This window comes from Pseudopipra pipra, chromosome 14 (genome assembly GCF_036250125.1).
Source record: "Pseudopipra pipra isolate bDixPip1 chromosome 14, bDixPip1.hap1, whole genome shotgun sequence".
Classification (NCBI taxonomy): Eukaryota; Metazoa; Chordata; class Aves; order Passeriformes; family Pipridae; genus Pseudopipra; species Pseudopipra pipra.
The window spans coordinates 15,174,312-15,194,712 of NC_087562.1; the positions used below are offsets into that span (position 1 = coordinate 15,174,312).

General features: G+C 42.0%; 1 protein-coding gene across 11 annotated transcripts in view; it reads left to right on the plus strand.

The window, feature by feature from the left end:
- ZNF536 (zinc finger protein 536) overlaps window positions 1-20,401 on the plus strand; it is a 347,275-nt gene that overhangs the window by 225,529 nt on the left and 101,345 nt on the right. For 8 of the 11 annotated variants that reach the window (XM_064671230.1, XM_064671229.1, XM_064671222.1 and 5 more), the window contains one exon: window positions 146-1,726. In XM_064671230.1, the coding sequence (XP_064527300.1) occupies window positions 146-1,726 (1,581 nt within the window). Of the gene's footprint in view, window positions 1-145; window positions 1,727-6,123; window positions 8,279-13,886; window positions 13,994-20,401 lie in introns of those variants that run through there. The other 3 variants (XM_064671231.1, XM_064671232.1, XM_064671233.1) reach the window with 3 other exon arrangements.

Sequence of the window (20,401 nt, forward strand, 5' to 3'; positions counted from 1 at the left end):
GGATTTCTCTTTTAAAAATGAATTATTAGTTCTAAGATCTTCTTGTTTTCAAGCAGTTAATGTTGATTTTTTTCTTTCTTCACTCATTCATAGACCAAAGTTCAGTTAACTCTCTTTATATTTTTCACCTTATCCACACCCATAGGTGAGAAGCCTTACAAGTGTCCACATTGTGATTATGCTGGTACTCAGTCTGCATCCCTCAAATACCACTTGGAACGACACCATCGGGAGCGACAGAATGGAGCAGGACCACTCTCTGGGCAGAGCGCAGGTCAAGAGCACAAAGATGAGACATCAAGTAAAAGTTCTGTGTTTATTAGGCCAGATATTTTGAGAGGAGCCTTCAAGGGACTTCCTGGTATCGATTTCCGAAGTGGCATGGTCTCGCAGCAGTGGACGTCAGGAATGCTGTCTTCTGGAGATCAGCAAGGACAAGCAGCTAGCATGTCATCTGAAGTATCTTCAGAAAATATGAAAGGGTCAGACATATCTTCCAAAGGAACACACTTCTCTGAACTTGGCCGTGCTTACCAGAACATGGTTGGGAACGGTGTGAACTTTCAAGGGTCTTTGCAAGCTTTCATGGACAGCTTTGTCCTAAGTTCTTTGAAGAAAGAAAAAGGAATGAAGGATAAAGCTCTCTCAGATCCGCTTTCAGCAAAAGCTCTGGGCTCAGATGGTGGTGAGGAAAAGATAAACAGCAAGTCCTCACAGCGAAAAACAGAAAAGTCCCAATACGAACCTCTGGACTTGTCCGTAAGGCCAGACGCAGCCTCCCTGCCGGGGTCATCTGTTACTGTGCAGGACAATATTGCTTGGCATGGCTGCTTGTTTTGTTCCTTTACCACTTCATCTATGGAACTAATGGCTCTGCACCTCCAGGCCAATCACTTGGGCAAGGCTAAACGTAAAGACAACATCATAGGCAACAACAAAGACCAGTCTAGGGAGACTTCAGCCTCGGTGAATAAAGTGAGCTTGCTCCCCTCTTCTGTGCAGTCCAGCAAGGAGGCAGGAGTTTCAAACATGCTGAGCCAGCTGGACTCAGCTTCTGAGAAAATGACCCAAGGACAAAGTAAAGAGACCCTGGGAGAGCAAAAGAGCACTGCCTGGCCCAGCCACATGGAATCCACTTTTTGTAATTTTACAACAGACTTCTATAAGCAGTTTGGTGTTTATCCTGGTGTTATTGGCACGGGAACACAAAATTCTTGCACCAGTAATGAATCCGAAATCAAAACACAATCTGAAGATGACCCAAATATTCTGCTCTCTGACTCTGTAAATAAAAGTGCTACTGATGACCTTTCTGACATAGCTTCATCTGAGGATATGGAATCTTCCAAGGAAGAAAACATTGAAGATGAGGACATTGACACAGAACCAGATATTATGAATAAGCAGTTGTCTGCCCTAAATAAAGAAAGCAGTGAAGGAGGCGACAATATACAAAGTGGAGTCACCTCACAACCAACACAAGGGCTCATATCACCACTGCCACAAGCTTCAGAAAAGCAGTGGCACAGTCAGAATCTTCTCTCCTCACATGAAACTGCACAAGGAGTGATGAAACCCGAACAAGTTCAGGGTCCGCAGGTCCTGGAGAAGCAGATGAACATGTTGTCAGTCCTAAGAGCTTACAGCTCTGATGGCTTAGCAGCCTTTAATGGACTTGCAAGTAGCACAGCAACTAGTGGATGTATCAAGAGACCTGACTTGTGTGGTAAGTTTTAGACCTTCTTTTAGACCATTTCAGAAAACACATGTGCAGAATCATGAAGCTGCTCTTTAAATGTACTTAGTCATATTTGTTAGTAACACATTTTTTTAAATGTTAAACCCTGTGGGCCAAATTCTAGTCTTATATGTGGTCTACTCCATTGAAATCAGCAGTGCTGCATGCATACTTATACAGGATTTTAGAAAGAACTTGCTTTTTAAACTAGAGTAGCAGCAATATAGACTATCTGTGCTAGTGGCATCTGAAGGGGATACTTACTGCTTTAGCATACACAAAGGAGGAAAAAGTTTTAAAAAATTTACATGGTAACTTGCAAACTTTTCAGTATGTTGATATAAGTAAGAACCCAAGAAAAACACTGGATGCTTTGCCAAGCAAACCTTGCTTTCTCTTTTCTTTTTTTCCCCCTTTCTTTCTTTGAATTGGAGTGTGTTCAATTACCATGACATTAATGAAATCAAAGGCCAAGTGCATGGAATGTGTCTACCTGTGTTGAAAAGATTTTTTTTTCTTTTCTTTCCCTCCTTTTTTTTTTTTTTTAATTATAATTTTCTGGTTTTGTTCAATGGCACCCATATAGTTGTTGCCCTTGACCATTTACACTATTCTAACTAGCAGTTGTGCAAATTGTGATTAGCCTAATTAAGAATATGCCTCCAGGTAATTAAAATAACAACAGACCAAACAAACAAACCACCTTTTACCCTTATTAGTCTCTAATTTACGAAACTGCAGTTTTACTTCCACATATCACATTCATCATATTTACAAAAATGAAAGTTAAATCTATCTGGAAAAAATCAGAATGAGGATTTTTTTGATTTGTCTCCTATTTTGCCAGCATAGTTCTTGTCTGAAAGAGATTTTAGAGTGTAAATCCTTTGAAAAACAGTATCACTTTAAAAAGCAGAGTCAGCAAAGGACGCAAAAACTTCAGTAATGCTCGTTTCACTTAACCTTCAAACTAATCAGAAAACTCATTGTCAGAGCTGAACATGCATAATAAAATGTATTCAAGTTAAAAAAAGAAAAGAAAATGTTATCAACAGTTTTAAAGGCTAACAAAATGAAGCCCTAAATCTGCAAGCACTTCTGCATAGTTCCCCTGGTTAACTTAAGGTTAGTGGAAGTTTTGTTTCTGTTCATCAGCACAGTGTAGATGCTTAAAGCCAAAGCCCTTCTTCAAGCCCCTCTCTGCTTTTCCAAGTGGTCTGATAAAAAAAGTCTGATTTCTAACCATAACATCTATCTCCCTTGTATCCTTAAAGCATTTTGACTTCACAATTTTGTCATTACTTAAACCGAGCCCAATATCTGCCCAAGTATCTGCATGGCCTTACTTATAAACTTCTGTGTCTCAGTGCTATAAGAACCAATTTAGGTAGTTGGAAATATTTCCAGATTCTTCAAAATCAGCATTGAAAATTGTTAGTAGATTATTTAATTTGCAGCAGGTAAAAATCCTCTCTATTTGTGGAGTACTATCAGTTACCAAAAAGGAAAAAAATACAGCAGAGAAATTAGTCTCTAAACAGATGAGTAAAAAAATTGAAAAACTAAGATTAGTTGCTTTGTATGAAATATCTTTATGCTTTTTCCCAGACATAAGATTTTTAAAACAACAACAGAAAAAACCCTCTAATATTATTATTGAAATGAGGTCATGTTACTTCCATTAGTTTTTTGTTTCATCTTCCAATCAATTCAACAGACATTTTATGATGGCTTGAGTTTATATGATTTTAAAGACCATATCCCTTTCACAAGCTCTACCCAGTGATAATGGATTTGACTTGAAGTATGAAGGAAAAAAAGAAACAACAGAAGCTTCTCTGTTCTACTTTTTAAGCCATTTTTTAATCAAAAATGCAGTGTGAGTTCTTCTTTCTCCCCCCTCCAAAAATAGCTTTTTCAAAATTCTTTACTGACATTCTATTGAGTGTTTGCAGGATGTAAGTATTAAGGTTGACCACTTAAATGCATTATTTCATTTTTCTCTATATCTCACAGCAAAAGTGGATGAGTATAAACAAGCCCCATGTCACTAGTTCTTTTTTTGTTTGGTTGGCTTGGACACCACCCACGTGAAAGTAGTGTTTTTGGGGAGTTTTCATTTTCTCAGTGACATTTTATACTGTGAAATCACACTCCATCTGTGCATGTTAGTGCAGGGAATCTCACCTGATGGTTCTGCGCTTGCTGATTAGCGATCAGGAGCACCCTGTTCATTTATTAGCCTGCCTTCCCTTCTGCACAAAGCTCACGACCAAAGTCATGGTCCCTTTGTCCCCTCTACTGCCTGGCAGATCAGAAAACTTGAGACCCACCTCCAGCATCCAATTCCAGAGCATGATTCTTGTGTTCCTTTGTATTTTGGGAGACTCTGTGCATTTGCCATTCCTTTTACAGCCAGTGAAGTGCATGTTGTTGACATCTCAAGAGAGAACACTGATACATTTGATAAAAGTCCTTGCACATTCAGGCAGTCGGAATACAGAGGAAGTAAAATTGAAATAAAATATTTCGGCTTCAGTGAGCTGAGATTGCATCTTTTGACTGGCCACGCTAATTGAGTTAAATTTCTGGCTGCCTAAAAACAAGCTGGGATTTTCAGTGATCCATGTGGATCATTTTTAGATGGCAGATTTTACCTTAAGATAGTGGGTTAGTTTTTAAGTACAAATCTTGGTACAAAAAGGGTTTTATTTCTAGGGGAAATTAACTTACGTTGTTGTTTTGGAAAGTCACCACACTTAGGGAAGCAGTCCTCAGTTTCCCTACATGTTGAATGAGAGAGATTGATGATGTACACATAATTCATTTATGCTCCTATCACGCTTCAGGCTGTAGGAATGAAAGACACAATTAGGAAGAACCATAATTACTGCATAATAAAGAAATTTTCATGTCAAAATGCTACCGAGAATAATCACAAATTTTTGTAATATTTCTCCTTACATAGCAGAATAGGAACAAACAGAAAGAAAGCAAAAAAGAGCATTAATGATTCTAGAGTTACTCCTGAACTGTGCTTGGTTTTGGAGTCTCAAGTGACTATACCTAGGAGTTGATCTTTTTAATCTTTGCTACCACACAGTTTCTAAGGAGATGCCATGCCTTTCCTTGCTGCTTGGCAGCCAGTAGCCCACCGTGGATGGGATATCCAGGTGATGGCTCGGTAGTTGTCTTGAACACCTGTCTACTCTGCTTTCACAGCCCTTGCTGATTTGATAAGTTAAGCTTGGAAGTTCTAGACTTACTTTGTGTTTAAGTTTTGGAAGATCTGTTTTCCTTTCTATTTATGCTCATCTCTTTTTCTGCTTGATTTCCCACATATGTGTAATTGTGTCACAATCATATTCTGCCTCCTGTTCCAAGTCATTAATTAACGTGTTTTTTTTGCACAAGACCCTTTATGAGAAGACCCTTTCCTTTCTCTCTCCTCCCCTTTAAATTTTTCTGCTTTGTCACAAAGATGGTAAAGTTTCCCTACTTACATTTTCCCCTTGAGAAGTACTCAGGCTTTCCAGGAAGAGCTGGTGGGCTATGGAACTATTGGCCAGAGATAGTCCTGGGCGTTAGATGGCTGCTTAATGGGTTAGTGCTATTGAACCCACACTTAATGATGTCCAAAAGTATTAGTTCCATGTTGTCTCTGTAAATCTAATTTGCTTCCATTCATGCTTGCTTTCCTCTGCAATTAGTGCTGTTTTCTCCTGCACAGGCTCCACCCCATTATCACTTCTTTCACTGTATGAAAACAGGGCAGGGCCCCTCTGATGCATAGGAGCAGCTTTGGAGCTCTGATCCTGCAAAGGTCTGAGCACTTTCAGTTGCCTTTGCAGCAGAAAGTGTTCGGCATTGCACAGAATTATTAAAATGTTCAGCATTGTAACTTTCTGAAATACCTTCTAAATGTGGAACTGCAGCGCAGACAAGAGGGCTGGGCAAGGGGAAGATCGATTGTGGCAGATTATTACAGCTTTATTGTCACATAATTATAGTGCTCTACCCCAATGTTTAAATAGTGAATTTAGTTGTTGTAAATTGCTTATTGCCACAGGTGTCAAAACCAAAAAGATCATAATGCTAACCCCTTCAGAACTACCACCAACATGTGAAACACGGGAAAAGATTTTTAATTGTTTGTGGTGGCTTCACTTGAATCCTTATTGCAGCTCTTTTAAATTATAAAATCTGTATTAAGAAGCAAAAGGCCTGATATATTGAAGCTCTAGGACATCTACAAGGCAATGGAAGGTCATTCTACTGCAGCAAATTGTAGTACTTCTGCCCATTTAAAGTGTGAAATGCATTTAAGTAACTCTTTGTACTGATCTGCAGTTGGAGGAGTAACCAGACTATTCTTTTCCTTCAAGGCAGAATGAAATGATATGGAAGTTTTACAGCAGACTTTTCTTTACCCCATTATCGTGCTTTTGAAGAGGTTTCTTAGTTTCAGTTAGGAGGTCCAAGGCCTGCTTTTAGAGTACGAACTGTTCTGCTGAACCGGAGATCAGCACCTCGGCCCCCGCCCGGGCTTCAGACACACTTCTGGATGTCGCAGTGCCATTTGCATGGCAATATCAAACCAAACTCATATGGCTTGCTTCCTTTTTTTAATTAACTGGGAATGCCAGTGATCCAGTGAAGTTTGTGTTGCTGGATAAAAGGGCTGGTCTGTGAATAGCATTGTATTTGCCAAATGGTTCGCTAGTCATTTCAGTACAAACAAATGGATGGTGTCTGTAAGTCTGCAAACACTGTTGACATTTAGCCTTGTTTATGTTACTTTCCTTTTGCTGCATATTTTTGGCTAGAAAAGATACTGTCTGAATCAACATTGACTTCCTAAGCAGAAGCTAAGGGCCCAGTCTTGCATCCCTCATTCTCGATGAGTAGGACTACTTACATGACTAAGGATTGCAGAATCAGGTCCTATGTTTATTTGACTTTAAATTTCATTGCTTATATTCATGTAATTTAATTTGATTGTATTTTGTTGTATCAGAAATCAGTCAGGTGATAAGTTTGCTATCACCATTTTGTTTACTGTTGAAAACTTTAAGTTCTTACCGTTTTTCATATTGTGGTGTGACATTCCCATTCCATTTATGTTTCTGGAAATTAACCCCTAAAATATCTGATACAGCTAAGTGCTGAGTACCTTCTATTCCCAGTGAGACTGGAGGCATTCAGTCCCTCCCAGCACCAGATCTGAAAGGGGGATTGTGTTTGCAAAAGGAGGCCTTGGTATGTGCCTTGATTTCAGACATCAGTGGCCAGCCGCACCAAGCAAATCCCTAGCACAGAAAGGCTTTTCTTTTCTTTGCAGAGACAAAATAATGATGTAAGCTTAGAGCTCTATGATTTTACTCTAAGTTTCATCTCCTAAACAATATATTCTTATTTTTTTTGTCATATCCAGGTCAAATTTAAATTATAATTTAGGATTAGGCCAAGGCATAGAGATGTTTCCAGGTCTTTCCAAAGTGAGACAATGCTCTGGTTTGTGTTTTGGTTCAGGAATATACATTCTTGTGTCTGAGATATAGTATTTCCTATAACTACTCATAAACACGAGCAATTTAGACATTCTTGTAAGTCAAAACTAAGTGTACGATTAATACCTATTATGAGGCCAATTTTAAACAATTAATTTGACAGCAATTATAATTTTATGTTACAGGCTTTCAGAAATAAATAACCAAATTCATCTTTGTAATCTAAGGAACTTAGGATATCTTTATGCAGAGATGATCTTGTTATGCTCAGTATTGCATATCTGGAATTTCTGAGGTTTGCTCCCACCCATCTAGATACCTGTAGTGCCAGGGATAAATAATTACCTGAGGCTTATTAATTGTTTCAGCAAAGAAAAAAATATATACCTTAAGTGTAAGCATTAATATATGTATACACAATACATCCACAATATATAACAAACCATCATAATAGTACAAAAATAGAGGTCCTGAATATGTTCTGTTATTTATGTGTTTGGCAAGCTTAGGGAATGGACTTTAGTATGAGTGAAAATTCTCTTAACATTTTTAAGGTTATTTATTGTCATTTCTATTTGAGTTTTTAATGGTCCTGTATTTTGTAATGCTTTAGCAGGAAAAAATACTGTAGTTATCTTTTTTCATATTCTTTAAGCAATATTTCTAGCTTAATATATTGTGCCAGGTTTTCCAATATTAACCAAGAAAGACAGTAAAATTCAATGAACAGCACTCTGACATCCACAATTTAAAACCTGTGATTGAAGTGAAATGTGTAAACTTCTAGTGGGTTATCATGTGCTTTGGAATAGAGTATTGTTGGAAGTAATTAGAAAATATATTAAGGTTTCCTGGTAATGAAGGTATGTAAGTTTTAATAATTGTTGCTTTCTGAATAAGTGTCAAACTATATCTTTAAATGTATATGGAGTTACAAGTTAGGTCACTTCTGAATGGAATGTAAAACAATACTAAAATGCTTCAATAACTTATCTCAGTGTTGCTAATAAAAAAAAGCTGTTAACCATTAGTGCAGTTTTGAGTCATTTTGTTAATTCATTCAAAAAAACTCTCTGAGAAACTGTTGTACCTTTTTGTAGACCAAAGACCACTCATGCATTCCACAGTTGCTTGATGCTTTGAGAGGCAAACTCTGCAAAGCTTCTTGTTGGCCTTGTAAATGCTATTTATTAAAAATGCCATGTTTTGAGGCGTTAGAATGGTGCCAAGTATTATTAGGCAGGTATATCAGGGGGGCATTAGACTTGTTTCCACTGGCAGAGAAAATGTCTTGGGAATGGTGGACCTGCTTCTCCTCTGTCACTATTAAAATCCAACAGCAATTTTTGTGGCTGCCACTGGGTTGAAAATGAGCAATGTGGGTGGATTAAGTGTGTAAGTATTAGTGCCTGGGTGCTTGGCCAGGGTGAGCTAAATACTTGTGTCCAGCCCCTACAGCTGGAAATACAGCCTTAGTCAGCAATGGGGATTCAGTGTCCATCCTAGTGGAGAAATACAAGAGCATACAGCCTGGGAGTGATCTCTCTTGGTTAATCTTGCCCAGCCTTACGTGAAGTCACAGCCCTCGATACTGCAGATAGTCCTGAACTCTCACGGAAAGAACGCGCGATAACCGCCCTGGGACTAGGCTCCCTCCTCAGACCCATGTGCCATTCTCCCGAGGCAAAGCCAGCGTAGGATAACGAGCAACGAGCCGTGCCAGTCCCGGTGCTATCACCCAGGTCTGTGGTAAGTGTTTCCAGGATGGGGCCCATAACAGGTGGCCCATTTTTCGGTGCACCGCCGAGCACACAACGGGAGCCAAAGGAAAACATGACTAGGGCTCCTGGTGTCACATCTTCATTAATGCTGTCAGTTCTGAATAGCATATTGGTACTTTTTATTTATTCCACCAAAACACTATGAGTCAGGACCTGACATTTTAGTGTTCTGTGTCATACTGAGAAAAATCTGTAGTTCAGCAGTAGGACAATTATATTATTTTGGAAGGGCTAGAAATAATACAGCATTTGTGAGACAACTGTAACATTTATCCAGACTCAGTGTGAGATTGTTCTTCCTTTTATTTGGAGAGCACTTCCAAAAAAGTATCAACTAGGAGCAAAAATGAAAAAAAAAAAAAAAAGACAAAAAGTGGCAATTATGAATCCATTTAACCCCCATAGGGTATAATCTCATTTTGTGTAATACCGCTGGCTGTTACATGCCTAAACTTCTATGCAGTGAGCTGTGAATATAGTCCTTATTGTCCTGTGGGCAATATGACTAAGGAAAAAATATCTCCGTAATACAATGGAGCGTTTGTCTGAATGGCATAACCTAAGGTCCATAACATCAAATCTAAAGTTGTAATTATACAGCTGCAGTCATACTACTGAAGTGAAGGCTGTGTCAGCACTTGTATTATATAAGAAATCCTGTTTTCAAGGGTTGATGAGTCATATGCAAAAAACATTTATCACTAAACAATTGTTCTGATTGTTCTGAAGAAACGTCTAGGTACAGGCCTTTCCCCAGCAGGACGTGGTCATGTCTTCTGCATAAACCATGGCGTACTTTGCTAATGAATGTCTCTTTTTTGAGCTAGGAAATCACCTAGAAAGTTTGGGCTTTATGCATTTTTATTATTGTCAAAACATAAACTAGTGGGAAAAAAATCAGGGTGACAAAGGTCTTCTCTAACAAGGATTGTAACAGGTGTCTTTCTCACAAATTATACTTTTTTTTCCCAGTTTGTCATCCCCAGTGTTGCTTTAAATTCCTTGATCTGAACACTTCCTTGGAAGACCCGCTCACAATTTTGTTTTTTGAGATGCCTTGAAATCGAGCCTCCCAAGCTCACAGTAATTGTTACTGCCATTTGGAGCAGCCACACATTTGCTGGCAAGGAGCAGACAGAAAAGAGGTTTATTAACAGCAGCACCACAGAGGTGAACTACGAGCACTGTGCATCCCTCCCACGCCAGTGTGAAAAGACTACGCTTAAAACCGAGACCAAATACTGGAAACCACAGCAATTTTCCTGCTACATGAAACTCCTAGATAGGTGTGCTGGATGTGAGTGACTTCAGCTAGCAGAGGCCCCTGCCCAGAGCATTGCCATTTACAAACAGGTGTTCTTGAAGCCCCCCCCACGTCAGGCATTTGCACCCAAGCCGCCTCACCCGCCCCATTGTCCGTGGAGAGAGACGCAGGCCCAGCCAGTTTCTTTAAGCCGATCTCCTCTGATCCGGGGCGTCTGTAGCGCCGTTCCCTGCATAGAACAGCCATTGTTCAGCTGCAGAGCAACAGTGGGGTAGAAAATAGCATGCCATGCTGGGGATCAGAGAGGGAATTGTTCCTTAATTATCTCTTACTGAAGGAAAAACCTAAGGCATATCCCGATATGTGCCATGACTCTGGCAGAACAAGAGTTGTTTAAAAAAGATTTGGGGAGGGGCGGGATCTCATTTAGAAGCTGGCAATCCTCACTCCTCCTGCCGGTCTACCTGTGATTCACTCACTGACCGTGGAAAAAAAAAAGTTTTCCGCTTTGGATTCTCCATTATGAAATGGAAAATAATAGTACTTATCTCCCTGGTAGGAGTGCTGTGAGGATAAATGAATTAATTAATGTTTGTAAAGCACTTTGAAGATGAAGAACATTGTATAAGCCCTCAGTGTACAAATGCTTCCTTCTCTAACTCCAGCAAGCCATAAAAATTTATTGATGAAAATAAACACACATTGCAAATACATGTTGGATGTGTACATCCCTCCCATGCCCCAGCAGCGTGGGTGAGCCTGAACACAACATCAAAACCTGTCTTAGCCCCTGTCTCTACCCAGGATTGGTGCATGGGGCTCTCTGCAGCAGCTTTGCCATGCTTTGGCCATAATGTCTTTACACCAAATCCATAAATTTTTATCTCAGGGCTCTATGGAGTGCCAGCTGGGTTGAGCTGATGAGTGATGGCCATGGTGCAGGTGATGGCTCAGCAATGTGTCTGGTGAGCTGCTCACTCCCCAGCCTACTGCCAGCCTGCAGGTCCTCCTGTCCTGTGCCCATGTGAGCAGGTCCTTGGTAAGACTGAGGTCCTTCCACACTCTCTGCCACAGTCTGTCCCTCCTTATCAGGATCAGTGTGATGCTCAGTGACCAGTCCTCATGGTGCTCAGCAGGTTCTGGTGTTGCTGCTCACACTCACTGGTCCGGTGGCTGAACTGGTGTTTGTGATTTTTTTTGGAATGGCATTGACTTCAGTTCACAACTGAAAGTAAAAATTTTTATTGCCTGCTTTTCAGTGTTCACATCCTAGATTAGTCCTTGCTGCTCTGTATTATTTATTTTTTTATTCAAGCCAGGAAGTGTGTTTGATCCCAAACAGCTCACATGTATAACCAGGCAAGTTAAGAGGATGAAGGGAAGGAAAACCAACACTTCAGACATACAGAGATGTGACATTTCTCAAGAGAGACATACAAGAAAAGGTTTGTGCATTGAGATGAACAGGTTAAAGATGTAATTCAGGATTTTTTGGGGGCTCTCCTCAGTTGTCAGCCACCATATAGATCAGTTTGGGGACCTTAGGAGAAAGGCTGCCTTAGCCCTAATTGTGTCTTGTTTGTTTCCCTTTGCACACCTAACCCTGTATCAGTCGATGTGCTTGGTTTTCTCTGAAATCCTTTCAGATTATCCTGGTAAACCTGTTGATGGTTCAACTGCCAGGAGTGCAGAGGAGTGCAGTGCTCCTGGGGGTGCTGGGGCCCCACCAGCTGTGCCTGGAGAGCCCCCTGCCCTGCTCTCCACTGCTGGCACTGCAGGCTCTGCTCTCCCTGCTGAGAGCCTGAAGAGGGTGGCAGCTTTTGCCCAGCAAAGTCTGCTGCCATGCCATGTTCATCCAGATGCTAAATGCACTGTGACACATCACCAGCACAACCAGACAACCCCAAACTCTGACTAGCACCAACACACACCCAGTGGCGTGGCTGATTTCTCCATCCCCTGGCAGGAGAACCATTTAATAATGAGAGGGTTCAGGGTTGTATTCACTAATCATTGAATAACTGTACATGGGGGTGAAAAAGAAAAAAAAAATCAGAAAAGCTTTCCCAAAGGATAGAGGTGGGAATCCCATTAACATGTTGGCTCCCTCCTTAGTTGCCAAAATGATTGACAGCAGGATAAGGTCAGAAGATGAAAACCAAGCCATGGGGGACAGAGCAGGGAGGGGATGGGGCCAATCAGTTGAATAAAAAACTGAGTGTCAGTGCTGGGGAAGGAGAAAACCGGCACTCCCACTAGAAAAATCCTCACCCTCTGCTCCCCTACTGTTTGTTTGGGGAAAATGCTGCAGCTTAATCAGAATTATTTACAAGATAATGGTCCATTGTTTGTAGTAAGACAGATGCTGTCTGTGGGAATTTGGTGGTTTATTCTCTATGCATTACAGTGCCATTGCTGTGTGCAGATGGGATCACAGTGGTATTGTTGTTATCCACTTTTTGGAAATTTGGAGGATCCTTACTGTGAAAGGAGGGTCCTTAAAGAGAAAAAGAAAGAGTTTTCTCAGGCCCAGAGCTGGGATTTCTCTTAAGGTAGAACTGTGTTCGTACATGTATGGGAGAAGAAAAGGACAAGGTGGAAATGCTTTGCTGGAGACCTGTAGCATGAATGGTCTCTGGGCTGACTGTACTTGGTGGTGGCAGACATCGTTCAGCAGATGGATGGATGGATCCTGTGTGTCTTTCCAAAGGCGAGGCAGTGCTCCCTCCTTTGCTGGGGTCTGGCAGAGTCACTTGCTTAGCAGGTGGTGTGAGAGGTACACAAACCTATCTATGTGAGGGTTGGGCTTGCCTGCTCAGTGATCGTCCTCTGGTTGTGTGATTGCAGCCAGGATGGTCCCTGCCTTTCTCCCCATGCTGTAAGCTAAACACTGAGCACTTTTCTTTCACCAGAAAACTACATCCTGATGATTTATGGGTGAGGCTGTGGGAAAGGAAAACTAAATTTTCATTGGATTCATACTGGGGAAAAAAAGAATATCCCCAAATATACAAAGACAAAAATCTTTATTTAGAAGATCAAATGCAAGATTTATTTTTTTTTTTTTTACATTTTCCAGCAGAAAGTCTATTTCCATAAGCATCCCCTTCTGCCCCAATTAGAAAGTTGAGTGTGGAGGCCTAGACCCTGGCCAAAGGGACAGGCCCAAGACGTGCAGGTGGGTGACCCTCTGCCATGAGGGAACTGCTGCACATGGAAAGAATAGGGAGCTTGGGGAGGCTGATGGAGATGGCTCTTCCATCAGCATATCTGGGTCTGTCCCAGCAAAGCATGGGGGACAGCAGCACCCACAGCCCTTTCCCATGACCCTGGGACGAGGGATAAGGATCACTCCATGCAAAGCTCTCTCAGGAGCAAATCCTGCCTTGCCTTTGCTACCTGACCCATGGAAGCTGGGGAGATGAGAAGATCCTCCTCGGGATTGGATAATTGGATAATTGGATAATTGGAGCAAGGTGCAGGATGAGGGGGTGGAGGGTGCCTGGGTGGGTGTTGGGTGTATGTGTGTGCACGCACTTCCTCTCTCAAAAATCTGCTTTTAGTGTGCAATAGCTCACATATTACCTCGGCAGAGATCCGTGTGCACCAAAGGCAACCAAGAGACGACAAATCACCAGAAAGGCTCCAGAGGGGATTTTGAGCATCCACGTCTGGTATCCCAAGATCCATTAGCTTTCAGGTAAAACAGAAAACAATGACCATCTTTTTTGTATGCAAGTTAATTGAGCTGTGTTTCTATCACTGCAAAATACCTGAGTTTCCCCGGAGAAAGCAGAGGGCCTGGGAGTGGGAAATGAGACAGGGAAGGGCAAAAAATGGCTGATTCACAGGTTTTGGGGTCTGTGCAGATGGAAATGGGATTCCAACATCAGCATGTCCTTCTCTGGACCCTAAAATGTGTGGTGGGAAGTGGCAGCTCCCGAGTTCCCCCCTTCCCTCTGGGCTCAGTGTGCTGCCAGGGATGGAGCTGATAGCGTCAGATCACAAGTGGAAACCACTTTGCCCAAGAAGAGGGATCTCCTCTGGCTTTTGTGAAACAGTTTTCCAAGAATAACCTTTGAAGGGTTAGATTGGCACAGGAGATTGCCATTCCTGAGTGATTGCATTTTTCCTAAGTATCTCCAGTGGGATCTGCACAGGGAGCTCTAAGTTTTTTTTCTCCAAGTCAGCATTTATTTGCAGAATCCTAATTTTGTATTTCCTGACATTTAAACTTTTCAGCCTAATGTTCTAATAAGGATTCTGTCTGTCCATCTAAATAAAGCTTCGTTCTAATGAGGACACCATCCATCTCCCGAGATGGAGCCGTAACGACTTCCAGCCTCAGTATAATTTTAGCCAGGCTCCCTTCCCCACTGTCTTTCCCCACAGATCTTTGTTTGGGGTGAAAATTATCTGTTTGGGGATGAAGATGTGCAGAATTTCATATTGGGTCAAGTGACTGAGTTGTTGTGTGAGCCTCTGCTTTCTCTCTGAAAAGGGGGATTTTGCTCACTCCCCGTTGTATGTTCAGTGCCTGTTATTTGCAATTTTGGTTCGTAAGACTGTGGGTTTTCATGCCAATGATTTTCTGTTTGAGTTGTTGGAGTAGGGAGGGTGTGGGAGCATGCCAGTGTCAAAGGTTGTCACTTGAATGGTAATTAATAACATTATCAGGCTGATTATGTGTTTAGATGTCCAGAATCAGGAGTGAATTGAACTTGTTAAATTTAATTCCTACCTCGGAATGACTGGGATACTGGCGTGCTCACCAGTCTTGCGTTTGCATAAAGGACAAAACTGGGAATTTGAAAGGGCAATGACTAATGAGAATTGCTGAAATTCTGGGCTTCTGGCATTCTCAGGGCTTCTCCTACAGCACCATCGCTCCGTAAGCTCTTGCCAGGCAGAAGAAAGCACAGATCGGGCGCCCGATAATGTTTATAGAGCCCGGTCTCCTTGTGTCAGGGGTTGACTGAAACGTGGAGTCATTTGAGATTGGAGATTATGTCTTTTAAGGTCCTGAAGAGCTGTTTCACATGCGACTGATTACCTCTGTCAGAGGCAGGAGAGCCAGGTCCCACCTCGGTGTGTGGGATCTGAACTCATGCTTTCAGAGGTCAATAACAGGGTTTTTAGACCTTTGTGCTTCTCAGTCCCTTATAGCCAGACCTTTTCTGTTAAAACTGTTTAAATTACAAACCAGTAATAAAAGGATCATATGTGTTTCCCACTGAACAGGTTCTTTAAGGCTATTATGATAATTAAAAACATATGGTGCCTACACAAGTCAGAGGGAAACCACAGATGTACAAATTAGGTATTATATAAGGTTTTCTTTTTTTTTTTGCCCTTTTGAAAATGACAAGTCAAAGAAATACAAAGAGATAAAAATGATAATTTTTTTTGGAGATGGTAGGTAGCATTTTGGATTTTTAATCATGAAATATGTAAACCACCTTTCATACATAATCAGAGCAAACTCTGTAAGCAGGAAGAACAAAACACTAAGACTGCAGTATTTATGGAAGGAATAAGGAAACACTTTGTTTCATACAAGTTATTTGAGACCAGGAAACCTTTTGCATTTTTTATGATGTTTCCCTGCACAGACATGGAGGATTATATTTATTAAATATTGAATTATATTGAAATTGGATTGATGCAGCCAAAGGAGGACTTTCTTTGTATTCCATTTTTTTCTCCTTTTAAAAAAGGGAAATGTACTCATATTGATTGCAGTACAAGTAGTCATTTGTTTTAATTTAAAAATATAGGATTGATTTTGAGAAGGTGATAAATACTGCTAATAAAAAAATTCAAAATGGGGATTTATAATGATTCTCTGTTAAGTCAATGGTTTAGAGAGGCTAACTTATAATAAAAGTAGAGACGTGCTGAAATATCCATAGCTAATGGGTTATTTGCCTTTTGCTAGTGCTGCAAACTTTCCTTGGTTTGCTGGATCCCGCTCCAAAAGGCAAAATGTCTGTTATCTAACTTCCTTGCTCCTTGTTTTGTTTTTTCTTGTGCTAAAAGTGGGCAGCTGAGGGTCTGCTAAGGGGCCCCCTCCCTCTACTGACATGTACAGGTATTCCATAGATGGGCTGGATCCAGGTGTGGGGGCTGAGATTGGTACCTGCAATGGGTCTCAGCTTCCCTGGTGGTGCTGTGCAGCTCTGCAGGTTTCCCTCAGCCTCTGCACAGATCCCTCCTTGTGGCACGTGGGGTGGGCAGGTCTCAGCAGCATCGGAAGTGGCCCCGTAGCTTTTGCTTTGAGCTCCACAGCTCACGCAGCACCAGCATCTGCCTGGCACCTTGCCCTGCCTCCGGCGGCAGCAGACCCTCCTCTTCCCACCTGGGACTGCTCGGGGCTTGATGCCTCCTGTGTCCCTGCAAGGAGCAGGACTGCAGCAAGTCCACTGTTGTCAGAGGGGTCAAAGAGCATCCCACCAGCACAGGGCACTGCACTCTCAGAGAAGAAGGACACTCCTTCTCATGGCTCTCATGGCATGGAGAGCACCCTGGCACTGCTCATTCTTGGGCTCTCTCCTACCCTGATTAGAGGGAGTCTGTCGTTGTGTCCCCCTCACCTCCCCAACGCCAGGAACCACCCCTGGCTGTGCCAGCTCGTGCTGCAGTGGGGCTGGTGGGACTCAGCCTGGGGGATGCTGTGTCTCCTGCCCTCAGCAGTGGCACCCTGGGCAGGCAGCCTGCATCTGCAGATCCTGCATCTACAGCCACGATCTCACCCCAGATGCAGTGAGGCCCTTTGTTCTGCTCACTTATGTTTTGTTCTGTCTCCCAGCAAAAAGTAGACAACTTTTTTTTTCCTTCCAAAGAAACTTTTAGAAGAGCAAAAAACAGCAAATCTGGGGAAATAAGAACAGGAGAAGCCTGATGCTAATACTTCAGGTTTGCAGGAGTGGTGGCTGAGCAGGCATTTCTGAAGGGAGTCTTTTCTTTTCTTGAGTGAGTGATAGCAAACTCAGTGTTATTTCACATGTAGGTATTACCATTTTAACTTTTACTGAGGTAAAATAACACCTTGTCACTCAGTGCAAATACCAATCACAAAATGAATTAATTGTAATAACTGTTGTCAACAGAACAAAAGACTTGTTGCTTTCCTAAGCAGATTTCAGTGCCACTGATAACTATATACAGAGGTTCCCTTTGGGCTTATTCAGTGTATGCAGTCAGAACATCATTTAATCTGTCTTTCTCTGTACTTTGTTGTAAAAGTCTCAGAAATTGAGTTAAAAACCTGTATTTTTTACATATCATTCAGCATGCACTTTTCTAGTCTATATGATTTTTTTTCATACAGAATTCCTAAGCATTTCTACTAGTTAAATAACACATTTTTTGTGGCTAATTTATTAAAGAATTAACAAATTTATAACAGTCTGCAGAATCTGTTGGTTCCCTGTATGCTGTGATGGACTATTACTTTCAGAGAGGGTATGGGCAGCTGTTTTGCTACACAAAATTCATTTTTTCTAATGGGACTTCTTCAGCCAGTCATCTTTATCCAAAGTGAACACTGCTATCCCAATAGATGAAGAATTTTCCTTTGAAAAAGGGGGAAGAGAGAAAAAATTATCCAAGAAAAGCAAAATTCTTCATACTTGTGCTAACCACAAATTTATTCAAGCGAAGTTTGGGCTGGGGGGATACTAATTAACTAATTTCACAAAGGAGCCTCAGTACAGCAGGAATCGGTGCCAATATGCTCTACTCATTTTACATGGCTATTTAGCTTAATAATTAGAAACACTATGGCATGTCCTCTATATTTCATTGCAAATGCTATGTATTTTCTTAAAGAAACATACATTAATATTGCAGCCTGGGACAGTCAGACATCATTGCCAATAGAATAGACACTCATCAGAAACTGACCCAGAGAGAAATTAAAGATCCATTTTGCATCCTTATTTAACAGAATATGTATTTTAGGTTGGTGCAGCCCCTCTCTTGGCTTTGTAGTGGGTGATGTTAGTGCCATGCAGCCTTGACGCAGGGAATTTCCGTGGTTTCCCCTCCAACCCTCTGCTGTCAATAACATTTGGTCTGTCTTTCTTTTTGGCAACTGCTGTGTCTTCAGCCACCAGTTGGTCAAATGTTCCTACTTTTGCTGGGGACTTGCTTTTCATGTGGGCAGCGCAGCTCTGCAGCTGCAGCAGAGCATCTGTCTGTGTCAGGGGCTCGTGGTGCTGGGGAAGGACCTGCTTGCTCCCTGCTCTCGAGGGGTGACACATGACCCTGTGTGAGCTACAGCTCTCACACGCTTCTCTCCTTGTTATTGTTTAACATAAGCAGTCCTGAATGTGCCACAGTGATTTTTCTCTCATGTACTTCCCATGGCAGATGGGACTGGAATATCTGTGATGATTGTGCTGGAGCTTGGGTGGTTTTGTTTCAGCAGCCTTAGGCCAAGGCTGTGGATGATCTTGTGTGGATGCACAGGGATATAGGAAGGCTCTGCAAGAAACTATCCCTGCAGTTCAGGCATTCATCAGAGAGGAGTGGCTGTGGGAGGGAGCTGCCCTGTGGTGCCTGGAGGTGCTGTGGTTGTGGTCCTTGGGCCCCGAGAGTGGCTGGTGTGCTGCAGTGGTTTTTGTGGCATGCTGGTTTTGTGCTTGGACCAGCTCACACTCAGCACTGCCTGAGTTCTGCTGCGCCTCTGACATTGCTCCTCAGCTTGGGGCTACCTGCAGACATAAGGATTTGGACAGAGGAGGCAGCATGAAAAAGATTGAATGGCATCTGCTCTGTGTTCTAATGCTGTGTGGGTGGGGATAGCAGCTCTGCTTGGGATGCAGCAGGCATCCTTGGATGGAATCATGGGGGGCTCTCAGAAAAAGCTGGTGTTGAAAACCTCAGGTCACGTTGGGCACAAATGGGACAGGAGGAAATGTCCACTCCCCCCGTGCCAAGCCTGGGAGTGTGTGCTGTGTGAGGGAACAGGCAGGGAGAGCGCAGTGCTCTTTGCCCCACTGTCTGCTGCCCCCCTTCCACTCACACAGTTATATCCCAGTAAATCTGTTTGAAATATAGAAAATACTGCCAGCCCTCCTATAACACCATCCCTTGTGCTGACCAGTGGTTTCTGCTGTTTTGACTTGGCTGTCACATTCTTTCTCCAGGATTCCTTTGAGGCACGTTAATGACAGTGTTCTTCCGAAGCTGGAAACTGGGGGGCTCTAGGTCAGGTAGCTCCATCTCTGGCCGTGAGCTTTCCACAGCAGAGCTTGGCAGCCCTGGTGACTGGCAGGATGGGCACCTGTGGTAGGTTTTGTTGTCCCTGGGGCTGATTTTGGATTTGCTTCTGAGCTGTAGCTATTCTGTGTTTTCTCCTGCTCCTCTTTGGGTGATTAACTGCGAAAAGAAGCGTTTCTCGTTTCTGCAAGCCACTCCTCTCCCTGCTTCTTGGCACTAGTTGCTAATCAAAACAGGTCTTTGATAGCCAAATGGCATTTGGCTGAGCCAAACAGAGAGCTAGACACACAGGCTTCTTGTGATCAAGCGCTTTATTAATGTGAGGTTTAATGCAAGTTCACTCGCAGCTTGTGGACCCCATGGTAAATGTTCAACAATCTAATTCTGTAGCACTGTGTTTTATTTAGCATGAAAATATTCCAGGGCATGAAAAAACAGTACTCTGCTTAGAAGCAATTTTTCAAAGGATTTAGAAATATTAATTTTTTGCTCTTTCAAGAGCAAAGGTGTGTTAGCCTGTCATTTTATAAAAGGACAAGATTTTTATTTTTTTTAATCAAACCTATTTCTATAGTTAAGCAAATGCAGTGTTCTAATCTAGTAAACTTTTACTGTATTTCTGTAATTTATGTTCATATAATACCAGAATATTCCAAGCTGTATTTTGGGGAAATTTGTAAAATAAATGTGCTTCCTGGCAGAGACCTTGTACGCCAAGTTTTAGCCTGGGCTGCATTTTCACAGCTGAGTTATAAACCCCTGAAAAACAGGATTTATAATGGAAACGCTGACACAACCTTAACCATAGCACTGCTATCTGGTGCTGCTATAATATACTGTACGAAGAAATCAGTTCATTAGTTAGTTATAAACAAAGGACAGA